Genomic DNA, 15,796 nt, shown 5'->3' on the forward strand with positions numbered 1-15,796 from the left:
GCTTTGGTTTGAAAGCAAACAGCGAATCGGTGCAGTGCGGCTGATACAGAAGAGCGTACGCTGCCTGCGTTCTAGTCAGATTTGCCAAAATGGCGCTACACTGATTTGGAGATACACAGAGGAGAGGAATTGTTGAATAAAGTCATTATTTTTGTTTTCTTTGTGTACAAAAAGTATTCTCGTCGCTTCATAACGTTACGGTTGAATCACTGATGGCAGATGGACTATTCTGATGATGCTTTTCATACTTTCCTGGACCTTGACACTGTTATTTATTTGGCAGTCAATGGGACAGTCACAAGCCTCCCGGTTTTCATCCAAAATATCTTAAATTGTGTTCCGAAGATGAACGAAGCTTTTAAGGGTTTAGAACGACATGGGGGAATAATGTGAATAAGTGAATAATGAAAAAATTTTCATTTTGCGGTGGAGTAAAAATGAAAATTGCCTTAAAATATTCTCATCCTCAGGCCATCCAGATGCTCATTTGAGATTGACTTGTAATGTAAGATCACATCACTTGCTCAACAATGGACCCTCTGCAGTGAATGGGTGCCGTCAGATTGAGAGTCCAAACAGCTGCTAAAAACATCTAAGTAATCCACACCACTCCAGTCCATCAGTTAATGTCACTGGAAGCAAAAACTGCATGTTTGTAAAAAACAAAACAAAAAAAAAACAAATCCATCAAGACGTTTTAAACCATCACTTCAGTCCAAAATCCATAATACCACTTCCTCCAGTGAAAAAAGTCTATCCCCTTGTTGTCGTCTTACATCAAAATTCATACATCAAAAACATATTTGTTTGGAACTGTTTTTGCTTGTAAACAGTTCTTGATCTGTGTATATTTCTCTACTGATTCAGGCGAGGCTATTTTATAACTGGAGAAGGCAAAAGAAAATGTCTCTCATTTTGACGGCACCCATTCACTGCAGAGTATCTGAGCAAGTTATATAATGCTAAATTTCTCCAAATCTGTTCTAATTAAGAAACAAACTCATCTTGGGTGACATTTTTGTTTATTTAATTTTTTTACTCTGACACTAATATCACAAAGGGTGAATGAACTGCATATATTATATTCAATCATATAAAACTCTTTCCATCATATTAAAGAAAGCAACTTGGATGCATTTGTCCCAACTCATATAATCTAACAAGGTGACTATATGAAGAGCCAGAGGTGCTTTAGGTGGCCATCGAGAATTAGATTACTGGTAAATGAACATAAACAACACTTAACAACTGAGTTATTACAGGTGCAGAGAAAGCTTGCTTAGGTAGTACCTTTATGTGATACAATATTTTTTCTGTTCATTGTTTTTCTCTCTTTGTAAGATTTCTTTTCTTCATTGTTTGACTTCACTTAAGCCTGAACGAATGTTTGAAGGTTTGTGAACCGGTGCAGAGTTAACAGCCTCAGCTGACGGCGTACATTAGGCTTACACAAAGCAGCAAGATAATTGAGAAAAACGCTTGCCATTTAAAGGAACAGAAATATGCCTACCAAATGACCAGCGTTAAACAGGAGTATACGCACCTGTTGAAGAATGAAAGGGTCCAAATGAGGTGTGCGTTTCCATGGCAAACTGGATCAATATTATGGCTGGAAACTGAGCTGTAGCGAATTGTGGCTGGTTCCAGTTGATCGCCAGAGTTTATTGGCACTTGTTTCTGAATTCAGTGGAGGGAAAGTAAACTAAACATGAAATAATACAGCAACATACTTAAAATTCTTCATATGGGTCATTCACAAAAGACTATTAAACTCTTTGATCTTTAGAAAAATAAATATCCTTGTGTTTGTAATAGTTAAACAGGCTTACCGTAATATGCTGTGGGCAAGATCAGACACTTTACCTTTAATAAGTAAAACTTTGATTATTTACACAATGATGAGGAAATGGAAACAGACTGGAAATAAATCTGGGAGGGACTGAGAGCTAGCTTACACGAGGACGTCAACTTAAAATTTATTGATAATCAGATATAAGATTTATTTCTAACAGCAACTGAATGATATACACAAACCCAATTTCACTTCCTGGACAACAATGTCATGGAAGAATAGACTTTTGCAAAAGATTAAAAAAAAAATAGATATATATCATATAATATATTATATATATATATATATATATATATATATATATATATATATATATAATAATATATATTTCACTTCCTGGACAACAATGTCATCGAAGAACTGGATTTTGCAAAAGACTGTTAAAAAAAAAAACATATGAAAAGTGATACTGAGGACACAGGAGAAGAAGAAAATATATATAGAGAGAGAGAGAATTTGAAACAATATTCCCCAAAACAAAGTGTTTTGTTTCAAATATTTCATTTAAAATGCCAACCAAAACAATCATAAATACTGATATTATTTAAAAACTCTCCATTGTTCTAAAATAATATTTATAATTAAAACAAAGTGCATGTAATGCACTGAACATGACATTTTGAAGCAAAAATACTTTCTTTTCTCTTTTTGCAACTTGATTTAATAACTTGCACTGCTCCTAAGAAACAGTAGAAGAAGAGTTTACATTCACGCAAGCTACAGCGCCTCTTGTGGTAATGTTGAGAATCTGCTTGCAATCATTTGCATTGCACTGATCAATCTGTACCTGCACAGAGTGTGTTTCTTAGCTATCCTGTTTAATAAAAATATAAATGTCGTCAGTTAAAGCTGGAAAGCCTTGTGACATCTTTTCATCAATAAGCATGTTCATGCATTTCCATCAGCATGTTTATAAGAGATCTGATGCTTATTTGCTTATTTATAATGCAATATTCTCTTTCCAATCAGAGCACAGATTTCAGTAATCATACATTGATCCTGTTGGTTATTTCAGGCGCACTGACCCATATTAGTCCAAATATTTGCCTTGTTGAAACAGGAAACGGATCATCCTTATTTGTTTTGACATTCCTGACGTGCAGTTCCCGCCGTGTGTGAGCTGAATCTGAGGATAATTGAAGAACCCCAAGCAGGCGGTTTTCCAGGAAACTCTCGCTGCTTAATTGGTGGATAAATGCTGGGGAACATCTGGTAGAGTTCACCCTGCCATCTGATGCTATACAGTCAATTTAGCGCCTCCATTTACCCTGCTCAAGTTCTCCTCACAGGGATAATTCACCCCTTTCTACCCCCCCTCTCGGAAAAAGGATGTTTGATGGAACAAAATGGGACGTCTAAAAGCCATGCACGGATTTCTAAGACACTGTAATTTCATTTGCTGAGAAAGATTATATCAAAATGCAGTTTGCCTCCCTGAGTTGTCACTGTGCGCTCAGAGACAGAGATGTTAAGTGTTCAGGTGTTAAAAACAGAGAGGCACAGCTGTCAAAACACACATCCTGCATTTTTAGCTCAATTGTTAATGAAATTATCACATGCACTTCACCTATTCAGCTTCGGGAAGACAATCATGGACTGTTTTTATATATATTAAACAGAATATGAACTATTTTTAGTAATGTTTGTGGATAAAACATTCTCAGACTGATGAAGGAGGGAACCGAATATGTATATATGTAATGTATATTTTTTGAAATATTATTTTTAATTTATTTACACATTTTTATGATGCATATAAGAGGTAGGAAAAATAAAATACAAAATACATATAAATATAAAAATAAAATAATAAAGGACAAAAAAAAATTATATGTATGTAATGTAATTGTATTATTATTACTAGTTATTTACAAATGTTAAGATCTATATAAAAAAAAGAAAAAAAAAAAAAATAAAAAAAAATAAAAAAAAAAAAATAAATAAAAAATAATAAAAAAAATCAATATAAATCAAAATAAAAGGCATAATATGTAGGCTACCTTAAACAAGTGTACAAATAGAAGGCCAGGAAGCAACCAGTAACTTCCCAAAAACATCCCTAGAAACCACCTCTCAACACCCTAGTAACCTTTTAGAACATCTTAGAAACAGCCTAGCAACACCCTGGAAAGCAGCTAGTCCAGCTCTAGTGATGCCCTAGCAACCACACAGAAAATACAAACAGCATAGAAACACCCTAACAACTGCATAGCAATGTCCTGGTAACCAAACAAAACAGCATAGCAACCACATAGCAACACCCTAAATACTGCATACTGGCTCCAGTAATAGGGTTGCACCAGTACTACGGTAAAATACTGAAACTGGCACTGTATTTTTTAAACAGTAGTATCATCATATGTTAGTACCGTACACAACAGTTACCCTCTTTTCACTAAAAGGTTAAAAAACAATCGTGCAAAAAACAGCAGATAGAAATGCAAATTCACTCTCTGAAATTCTGGCTTTTTTTAATCGCAATTCTTACTTTTTTCTCGCAATTGCATAATTCTGACTTCTTTTCTCAGAATTATGAGATATAATCTCATAATTGTGAGTTATAAAGTCCAATACTGACATCACAATTTTGAATAACTCGCAAGAATTGTGAGAAAAATTCAGAATTGCGAGATAAATCTCAAATTCTTTATATCTCATAATTCATAACTCAAAACTCTAACTCTAATTTCAAAATTCAAAAAAAACAAAAACCCACAAAAAATAAAAAAAATAAATAAAATTAAATTGCAAGAAAAAAGTCAAAATTGTGAGATTAACTTGTATATTTATGTCGTCATTCTGACCTGACAACTCGCAACAGCTTTTTTATAATGTTAATATTGTGATATATAAACTCACAAATGCATGAAAAAATCAGATTGAGAGTTTATATCTTGTTATTCTGAGGGAAAAGTCAGAATTGTGAGATATAAAATTGCAAAAGCGAGAAAAAAGCCGAAACGGGCTTCCATAGGCCTATATATATTTTATTGCCACCCGGAGCAAAAAAAAAGAAAAAAAAAAAAGAAGAAGAAAAAAAAAGAAAAATCAAGAATCTTGAGGGAATACTCTAAAACCTTTTTTCTTTTTTAGAAAAAAAGGAACGGAAAGCAAAAAGCTTCGCCTTTTATCACTACTCAATTAACAACTTCGAGTTCACCGAAGCGTGACCTATTTTCCCCTCCGCGCTGGGACAGGAAGCAGGCGTGCAGAAGCTCGCGAGGGGGCAGGAAAGGGAGCTGCTGTAATCGAGCGGAGGGTTGAGCGGGAGCGGGACAGGTCAGCGCGGGCCGCCTCTCAACTCAAGACTGGGTGGAGCGGGGAGGAAAAGCTTCACTGCCAGGATTCCTGTAATCTAGCCTGACCATCACACGCCCACAGTCGCCTCCTGTGGCCTTTCCCCTTTTCCCTAAATCAACCTGTTTCCTGCTCAAACATTCACACGCTAACCAGAGTTTAGGTCTGAGGGCACGCCGCTTCACACGACACGCTCGGTTTGTGAGCAATTACCCGCGGCTCGGTAAGTGCCCAGTCCATTCAGCAATGAGAGAGAGAGAGAGAGAGAGAGAGAGAGAGAGAGAGGGAGGACGTGGACAAAAAGAGTTCTTTCACTGAAGTGGTGAAGAATAAGAACAGCACTCTCGATCCTAAAGAAAAGAGGTTTCTTTGATCCGCAATTCTGATTTTCCCTAAACAAACAAGAAGTGAGAGCGAAGATCAGCAAATGAAGCATAATAACTAGCCATTTCATTAGTTGAAACAAATCAATCAATCAATCAATCAATAAATATTAGGCTATATGATAATAATAATAAATGATATATAATGATAGCCTATTTTTACTGTAAGAAAGGTGGAAAAAAGGTGGTATATATAATGTATATAAACATAATTTATTCATAAATTTAATATATTTATTTTCCACACACACACCCACCCACGCTTTATAACCTATATGTACATGTACATATTGTGTGTGCGGTGTGTGTGTATAACCTATATGTATGTATGTATATATGTGTGTGTGTGTGTGTACATATATGTATATATATATATATATATAATATATACATACAGACACACACACACACACACATAGCCTACACAAATTAAGTTGCATTAAATTTAAAATTAAGATTCAGTTGGTCAGAAAAAGTTAATAATTTGCCGTATTAAAACAATTTATAGAAAAATAAATCATTAAAACATTTGTACATGCAACATTATATATAAATGTCTTTCATGTCATCGTAAAATGACTTACTCATTTATAAATAATATTGTTTTCTAATATTATTATTTAAAAAAATGTATTACAGTTTCCAAAAAAAAAAATTAAAATCAAATCAGCAAATTAGACTGATTTCTGAAGACTGGATTAATGATGTGGAAAAATCAGCTCTACATCACAGAAATAAAGTACATTTTAAAATATATTCAAAAAGAAAATGGTTATTTGAAATTGTAATAACATTAAAAAATATTAGTTTATATAAAACACATCTATATAAATATAAAAAAAAAAATATAAAAATATATATAAAAAAACACAAACATATTGAACATTATATAAAACAAATAAGAGGGCATAATTGATTTTTACTGGTTAGTAAAGTGTAATGATTGTCTTTATGCGCCCAGTAGATGGTGTGTCTAACTGGAGCATATCAGTTGACTGAGGATTAATCAGTACATGCTTTTGGATTTACAGATTGAGATTGTTTTTCCATTGGCCGTGGCTGTGACGTCCAGATCAGTTATCTCAGATTTAACATGTCTTGCCTGAGATGTCTGCAGAAACCCAGGAATTTCTGGCTATTGATTAGTGTTGAACTCCACAGCTGCTTGATTAGGTCGGTAAAACATCTTCATCTGTGAAGAAGTCAGCTTCAGTAATTTAAAATTGTAAAAGCATCAAAAGCGTCAGTATTATTTCCTTGCGGTGAAGCGAACAGCAACAGCCAAACAAAACAATGTTCAAAGCTCAAATGTATTTACCATTTTTTTAAAATACCTCCCGTTCATGAGCACACATATAGAGAAAGCCAGCCTTTAAAGAGAAAAGCCCTGTGACTCACTCTCTCTCTCTCTCTCGCTCTCTCTCTCTGAAGATATTTATAGATCTGCCCGCAGGGGCTGGAGTTCCTTATAGAACTACAAGAACCAAAAGCTGGAAGCTGAAGCCATAACAATTTTCCACACAAACCTCCCATTGTGCTTCTAGATTTCTCAAACTGTAATTGTTCTTCTTAAACTAGTGTCTGCTTTAAAACTTGCTTGTTACCCAGTCAACAGTATTTCTAGGAATGTTTTGCTAATGTGTCCATTAAGTATGAAATCATTATTTCTGAATGTTCTTTGAATGTTCAAAACATCCAGTCTTTTAAAATGTTTTAAAAACGTTTCTTTTGTGGTTATACGAACGTTCCATTTTAGAATTGTGTTCCTAACATAATGGGAATGTTACTTTTGAGTGTTCTGATACAGAAAAATAGTGTTCGCCGTCTGTTTGATTATTGATAATTTGTAACTAACTGCATGATTCTAACTGTACATTTCTGCCATAGTCACCACTAATAACCTACTCCTAAATATAATGTAAAAACGTTATATTTTCTGTAAAGCTGCTTTGCAACGATTTGTATCGTGAAAAGCACTATACAAATAAACTTGAACTGAATTGAATATATTTACACCTGATAACCTGAAACAATGGATATATTAGTGTAAAACTCAATTTGTGCAATATGATTACATTAAGCTGATCAATTTACATTAAACAAAACTAATATAGCAAAACTGAGATAGCTATATCAGTAAACCAATGAATCATTTGAAGCATTCAAACAAACTTATTCACTAAAAAGGTTCAGACTTCCTAATGCTACATACGAGTGAGACATTACAATCTTGCTTAACTTTCATTTTACTCAGGAAGTTAGATACAGTAAGTTAGTAGCGTCTGCTACTTTTCCTAATAAAAGCTACTGTTACTTCACAACACAGGTTACCACAAAGTAAAACGACACAGTGATGAACTTTCACATAACAGTTCTTTAATACAACTTTTCAAAAGTATTTTTTAATATGAATATAAATGTAAAAATATAAATAACTACTATTTACATCACATAGTTTGACACAGAATACAGATTTTGGCATTTGTTGCCTCCAGCTTAAAGAGAAAAAGCATTCTGGAGAATGTAAGGATGGCAAAAACATCCCATAACAACAAAAGAAGAATAACTACTCCTCATTCCATAATAATATGAAAAAGCAGAACAGTGATTCATTCACGACTTGCTCGGTCATAACACCTTTGCCACGTTTGACATTAAACAAGAACAAAACCGCATGGACAGTTCAGCACGTTGGGAGTTCAGATGTGGATTTATGTACAGCAGAAGACTGCGAGGTGATAAACGAGACCGAACACATGAGTCCAGTATGTCTGCGATTGTGCAGCCGTGACATTCCACTCACGTATTTTCAATGAAATTGCACAACTCAGTAAATGCCTTCACCCTCTATAAATCTCCCTCCTTCCAGCTCACGTAAAAAGGGCTGAAGAGAATCTGAAATCTGGAGGAAATCAAGCGAACAACTACTTCCAGATATGCATGGAAACAATCTGTGGAAGGCCAAAAACCGGATTATCAAATCATATAAAATAAACATTACATGCTTATGTGTTTATTTACCCTTGACTATCTTTTCGGGTATCAAAACATAAACGGTACTGCACTTGTTTAAGTATTTTTGCAAAAATATCTAAAAATCCTTTACTTTCAATGATAAAGATTTATATATGTGTGTATAAACTGCAAGATTTAAAGATGTCTTTTCATAACACACACGTGTGTATGCATGTATGCATATGTATTTTATATATATAGAGAGAGAGAGAGAGAGAGAGAGAGAGAGAGAGAGAGAGATATTATCTTACTATCTTTATGCTAAAAACAAGATATATTCTTTGCAAAGACATCTTTAAATCTCACACAATTTTACTTTTTAAGGATGATTAGATAATTTTCCTGAAAAAAAAATGAGGCAAAAAACCATTGCATTTCTTGTTTTGGGGGGAGCAGCACCATGTTTTCCTGATGACTCAGATCTGAACGTCTGATCTTGATTTGCTCATGTAAACAGTTATCTTGGATTACTGGCTTTCCATGATACAATCAGACGCCCCATTAGGGTCGGTCACTGATATCCCAAATGAACTCATCTGGTCCCTTTTCCCACTCAAACATCAACTGCATCCCTGATTCTAGTCTGTGTTGTTTGTTAAGAGCATTGTGAATAGTGTTTAAAATGCAGTCTGAAACTCTAGATGCCCTCCCTTCGCTGTTTTTCATAGCATGCTGTGGAAAAACACAAGGCGGCAATCTGTTTCTGTAAAGGGACAAAAACCACATTCTGGCATGAAGCAATTAAAAATGCTAAAGGAGGCACAGGCAGCTTTACAGCATGTACATCAGTCGACAAAAAGGCACTGTGTTTATCCATAGCCATGTGGTCAGACGTCAGTGTTAGAAATCAATTCCACCTGGACGTGCCCCAAGCGCAGGACTGCCGTGATGCATGCCATGGGCCCACGTTTCCTCCAGAAACATGTTTTTAGTTACAAAAACCATAATCTAAAACTTACATCTATTTTATCACAAATGAGATCTCGTTAATATCTTAAAATGTTTCTCCCAGACAGCAATGAGATTAAATGAAGGTCAAATGAAGAAAATGAGCCAGTAATTTCATTCTTGTTTTCTCAAAATGTGCAACCAAAAAGCAAAAACAACACAAATGTTTTCTTGCGAGAGCAGTTATTTCAGATATCCAGATTAGTTTTATAGCTCTATGCACTAGTTGTATTTTAACAGTTGTCTGAATTTGTGTACATTTTTATTTCTTTAAAGTAATTTTAGGAGACACAACTGAGAATGAAATCTCCTGAACTATGAAGGAGCAATAAAATCTTCCTCAGGGCTCAAACAAGTCCAGCAATGCAAGCTTAGCACATTTGCTAACAGCTAAATGCTTCAAAAACAGCCTTTTTTAAGTACTCAAGGCTGTTAATGCTGTCTCTCTTTTTTCTCTCGTGCACAAGGATTCTCAAATCCACTCCTCAACACGGTGGAAACATCTCAATTGATAAGCTTTTAGCGAAAGGGAAAGGGTATTAACCTTTGAATTGGTATGGATTTTTGTCCGTCTCCGAATTTTAGTATTAACGATTTATAAAACATCTGAAGGCTAAACCTTCCCAAAAAAAGGGAAAATTCTGTCATTATTTCCTCATCCTCAACTTGGTACGACTTCCTTTCTGCCGTGGAACTTTTTTTTCATGCACAGAACATCAAAAGAGTTTTTTTGGACCCCACCGAGTTTCAAAATACATTATTTTGTCTTCCTCAGAAGAAAGTAAGTCATACAGTCAACTTGGAACGACACAAGGATGACAGAAGTTTCATTTTTAGCTGACCTGTCCCTTTAATTCATTATCTGTTACCCACCCACTGTATCCATAACAAAACGTGCCAAATGCTTCCCAGATCAAGGCAGTGTAAATAAGCAGAATTCCCATTGTGAAAACGGATGTAAGCTCCAGCCTTTGTGGGCTCTGACCAGGTCAAAGTGACGACGTATTCATGTGTGTTGTTTTTTGGGGCGAGGAGACCTTGCTAAAATAGCTGAGTTTGAGTTTTAAAGCTGGCACTGGAAGAGGAAAAGAGAAACGGAGGGGTAAAACATAGCTACTGTACCATGATAAGTCCTAACGCTTGCTCAAGGCACTGAAACAAGAACAAAACTTTACTGACACTTTTGACTTCTAGTGTACCCTTGTGGCATCTTGAACCCCCTCCCCCTCCCCCTTAATAATCATGCTCATCTGTAAGACAGGAAATGAATTTTCTTTTCTGGCTGTCTCAGAACAAAAGGCCCTTCGGTTTGCTTGCCTTTCTCTGAACCGTATCTGTTATAAAATTCCTCTGTGGTTGTTTTTCCAAATACCGACTATATGAGGTCCTTGAAGAGTCCTGGATTTGCCAGATAGAATCAGATACACACACACGGGCACACACACAATCCAATGCAAATCTCCTTCAATACACTGTACACTGTGTAAAATTCCCAATAAATCAAGCTTGGGTCTTTGCGTCCTTCATATCAGGTGCTGCACCCCTGTCCTAAATAATTAGCGGCTACAATTGACGGAGGGCTGACAGCAAAAGAGGCCGAGCAGGTGTCTTGTCTCTCTAGTCCATCCAGCACACATATTACGCACACACACACATGCAGACGGACACATTCTCGACCTCTCCAGTCCGTGCTTTCTTCCTATCCTGATCCGCAGCTGCCGGTTCTAGCTAGCAGACGCAGGTTCAAGTTCCACTCCGTAAAAAAGCTTGCGCATTGCTACGGTGTCACCGGACGGGCGAATGACGTGCGATGGTGACGGAGGTGAACTCCTCTTTCGTTGCGGTGTCCGGTTGCCACCGCTGGCCCACTTCTTCGGCGTCACAGGAATGCAGGAGACTGTCAGTGGCGTTGACGGCAGCAGAGGCTCCGCGAGAGGCTCGCAGCTAGTGTTAAGTGTCCTGTGTGTGTGCTGGAGTGTGTGTCCCTCTCCAGGCTTGTTTTGATACCAGACACCTGCTGAGCGACGGTAAACTGATTGCGTGACTCTGGTGAACCCTCATGCCAGCCTTGCGCCGTATTTTCCATGGGATTCTCAGAGAGGACCTGTCCTTCGTGACTTGTCCACCACAGATACCTGAGTGGACGGAGATCTCGTTTTTTTTGGGGGGCTCTCTCTCACAAGGGACACTGTTCGGAGCTGAAGGAACCACCTTCCTTCTTTTTCCTGCGCTTCTTCTTGTGGACCGTCCAGCAAGTGGTCGCCATCAGTACCAGGACCAGCCCCACGATCAACAGGATCACAGAAACCACCTTGGTCTGCGGGAGATCGTTGTATGTGTACGTCACTCCAGTTCCAGCCACTCCGATCACCAGTGAGATTATCCCAAATGGAAAGATGCAGCGGTACCAAGACTTCTCCATCCCTCCCGTGGCTTGCGAGAGCCGCTCTAGGGATGACAGCACCTCTGGGACTTTGGGTGCTCCTTCTTGTGACTGGCCTTCCAGGGTTGGGGCAGTCGTCGTCTGTGGTTGGCAAGTGAAGTGCCCCGTGGTGCATCCCATCTTGCAACTGGATGCTGGGAACTCAACAATAAAGATGCGCTCAGTATGAGCGAGATGCTCTGGGAGGAAAGGCAATTTAGGCAAGGAAATGTGGAGATCCTCTCACAATGTCTGTGGGTTTGTCAGTGCCACGGCTCTCTGTCTCTCGAGCACACGGCAGCACGTTGAACACTCGAGCAGACAGAATGAGTGCTGCTATATATGTGGCCAGAAGGAGGGGTGGAGTCAAGCTCCAGAGGGGGCAGCCCGGATCTCCTGATTGGCTGCAGCTGCACTCTGACGTAAAATGTCATAGTATGAGACTGGGCAGCGGAGCGCAAACAGGAAGGAGGTGGGGGAGGAGGGGTGGAGTTAACCATTCAAGCACCGTCCACTAAAATCCACCCACTCCTTCTCCGTTCTCCTGCTTGTAAGAGAATGAGTGCTTGCATCCTACAGAGGGGATGCCAGGATGGGAACGGGACTATTTTAGTGCTCATTAAATAATGAGATTGCCAGATTGTTTTATTCAGTAACGCAGCCACGGGAGCATGTGGTGCAGCATTTATTCATTCAACCCGACAGCATGGCAAAACGCATGCCGGCAGATAACTGATGTATCCAGAGACTCCGCTCGTGCATGTGCCTGCTGCGCACCCACGCACTTTTGGCCTCCCACACCGCACTAATACAAAACACTGCCAAAAGCTTGATAAGCGGTCTCTGAGCGGATGTCCATTTTTAATCCTATTGAGTCCTTTCCCCGTCATGGATTGTGCACAGGAGGAAAAATCAATTTGAAGGACAGCGAAGAGAGATCCTACACACTCACGGCAATGCCGATGTAATTTATCACCCGGTCTCGTCTATCATGTGAAATCATTTCTCCATTTACAGCGAGGCAGTATTGATAAACAATGAGGTGTGAAGATTTGTGATTATTTCAGTAGGTGATGACAACAAAGGGTGAACTGCACAAGACACACACTCCTCCTCGGGTAATTTTGAATTGGTTAAAAAAAATCAATTTGCATTGTAAATGGCCCTAATACCATGTCCTAACAGAAGGCTTTAAAGGGGAACTAATGCGTCCGTCCACACTAAGAGTAAAAATTAAGCACAACATAATAAAATCAGCCAATTACTATATACTTAAGCAGGATTTTGGATTCACTGTGGATGCAAGCACTGCATGACTGCACCGAAAAAAAGGAGTTCTGAATCCTGTTTGCTACCTTCAAATCAAATGCAGGAGTTTGAAATTTAGAATGCATAGAATGCACAACCCTGACAGGAATGAGCAGTAGCACCCAAGGCATACATTGTGTATATTACAGCTAAGCTGTGCATCATATCTTCATCCATTCGTAATATACCACAGTCTCTCACCTTATTGATTAAATGAGGCTTAAAGGATCAATCATTGATCACTATGTCTGTATTAGTTAGACATTACTCATGCCGTAGAAAACCCCATCCATTCTGCTCATGCCTTCAATTAAAGACAACAAAGCCTGAAAAGACCATAACGATGGTTTATGAAAGCCTTCGTCAAATACACTAAAAATGAGTTGACGGAATAAGCAATGGATCCAAGCCTGTCCTCTATACACAGCCAAATATCATGTCTAATAAAACTCTGACATTCATAATAAGTGGTCCCTGCTCGGTTTATCCCACTGGCCAAATGAGTGGGGTGAAACCAATTGAGGAGCATAAACACAGGGTTAACTGATGTCTGGTGACTCAACACTCGCTGATGTAGCCCCACGCCAGCACGGACATACTGTAGGGAGAAATCAAGATATAGGAGAGAGAGAGACTGGGTGGGAAAGATGGATAATAAAGAGAGGGGGTGGCAAATGAGTGAGACTAGCGGACAGAAAGTGTGACCACAGAAGGACTGCATTCAGTGATGTTTTTCTCCTGCTAATTTGTGGCGAGCTGTTCATTTATTACTCTGCTAGTACTGTTGGTTTATGTCGTAAGATGAAATCATCTGCTGAATGCATAATTTTTTCAAAACAATTACAATTCTACACAATATAGATTGCATCAACAGTATGTAATCTATACGTGTATAGATTACATCAACAGTATGTAATCTATACGTAAATCATTATACGTAAATCATCTTCTACAAGAAATCCTTCTAAAGAATTCCACAATATACAACGAAATCATCTTCTACAAGAGATTTGTCTCAAGAATTCCACAAGATCCAGGGAAGACACATAAAAAGCACAAAAGCCCTTTGAACGTGTGCCAGTCTTTATTACGTCAACCAGATTTGAAGATTTGTCACCATGGGTGGACAGGGCAATTTAAGGATTATTAGGTGACTTCACTTTTCCTTTTCCTGTACATTTCTGTTGTTTTTCCCAGGAAGGCTCAGTGGTATTCCTGGGAAGCTTGGGATGAATGTTATTACTGGACTTACAGGGAACAGACTCTGTAAACCTGGGAATTCATGCTCTGACATTACAATGATCCCAAGCAGCTCACACATAACCTTTTCCTTTTTTGAACAACACTTTATTCTGTTCTCTTCATTATTATTCCTTCCTTTCTCAAAGCCTTGTACGACGAGGAAGACCCCTGGGGCTCCACTGAATGAAGACCCATGTAAATGAGAGAGCAGAAAATGTTTTATTGACATGGTTTGAGGAAGAAACAGCAGAATGTCGCTTTAAAGCTGTTGGAAAGGCAAATGTGATGCACGGAAACAGCTTTAAAGTCAAGAGCTGATAAACCCTTCACTCTGCAATACGGGTTCAAGAGCTGAAAGTCATGCATTTGTAATACTTCTTGCCTCATATCCTGCAAATAATATTCTGCACAGAGTGCAGTCATTCTGTTAAACAGCAAAAATGAAAATTCTGTCATCAATTACTCACCATTATAACATGTCATATCCTTATGACTTTCTTCTTCCCGTGGAACACAAAAGATGTCATGATGAATGTTTGAGCTTTTGTCAATGAAATAATGAAGCAAAAAAGCACTTAAAAAGTCATTTAAATTGTATTGAATAAAACCTAAGTATATAAAATGTCTTTATCTGCTGTTTGTCTCAATTCTTGCTCCTTGTTTTCTTTGTTTTTGTTTTTTTATAATTTGTTCATTAATTTTATGTTTTTCTTGGAGGTTGTGTCTTACACTATTACATGCTGTCTGTCTTGTGTTGTACAATAAAATAATAAAATAAAATAATATAAATAAAATAAAAAAATAAAAAACACAAAACAAAACATTTATTCAACACAAATGCAGTGAGGACCTCAAACAGGTTGACAGCATTTGAATAGATCAATTTACACTAACTACCACCAATGAAACTTAGATAAACAAAATAAATAATCAATCTCTGATTTTTAAATCTGATGGATGAAGTGCTTAACTCAGTGTTATATTATTTTGTACAGTAATTGTATTAAATATTACAGCATTATTTTGTATATCCCCATAATAAAACAAAACAAAATAATATAATATAATAAAATCCTGTGCAGGTGACTTGTAGGGACTTAAATGAATTGCTGTTTTGTAGTGGTTAAATAAAATAATATTAATAATGAAAAAGTATTTAAGTATAATATTTTATACAAAAAGTATGTAGCTATATATATATATATAATATATAATATATATATATATATTATATATATATATAATATATATATATATATATACTGAATGTATTGAACACGTCACCATTTTTCTTAGTAAATATATTTCTAAAGGTGCTGTTGATATGAA

General features: G+C 37.2%; 1 protein-coding gene across 1 annotated transcript; it reads right to left on the reverse strand.

The window, feature by feature from the left end:
- Nucleotides 1–9,591: 9,591 nt before the first annotated feature.
- LOC122136472 (transmembrane protein 100) lies at nt 9,592–12,420 on the reverse strand. Its single transcript, XM_042719580.1, has one exon. The coding sequence runs from the start codon at nt 12,056–12,058 to the stop codon at nt 11,672–11,674; it is 387 nt and encodes a 128-aa protein (XP_042575514.1). The 5' UTR covers nt 12,059–12,420; the 3' UTR covers nt 9,592–11,671.
- Between the last annotated feature and the right edge of the window lie 3,376 nt (nt 12,421–15,796).

This window comes from Cyprinus carpio, chromosome B3 (assembly GCF_018340385.1).
Source record: "Cyprinus carpio isolate SPL01 chromosome B3, ASM1834038v1, whole genome shotgun sequence".
Classification (NCBI taxonomy): Eukaryota; Metazoa; Chordata; class Actinopteri; order Cypriniformes; family Cyprinidae; genus Cyprinus; species Cyprinus carpio.

What these genes read in the sequence shown, in the direction of transcription:
- LOC122136472 (XM_042719580.1), bottom strand. Translation starts at nt 12,058, where the DNA reads ATGGGATGCACCACGGGGCACTTCACTTGCCAACCACAGACGACGACT.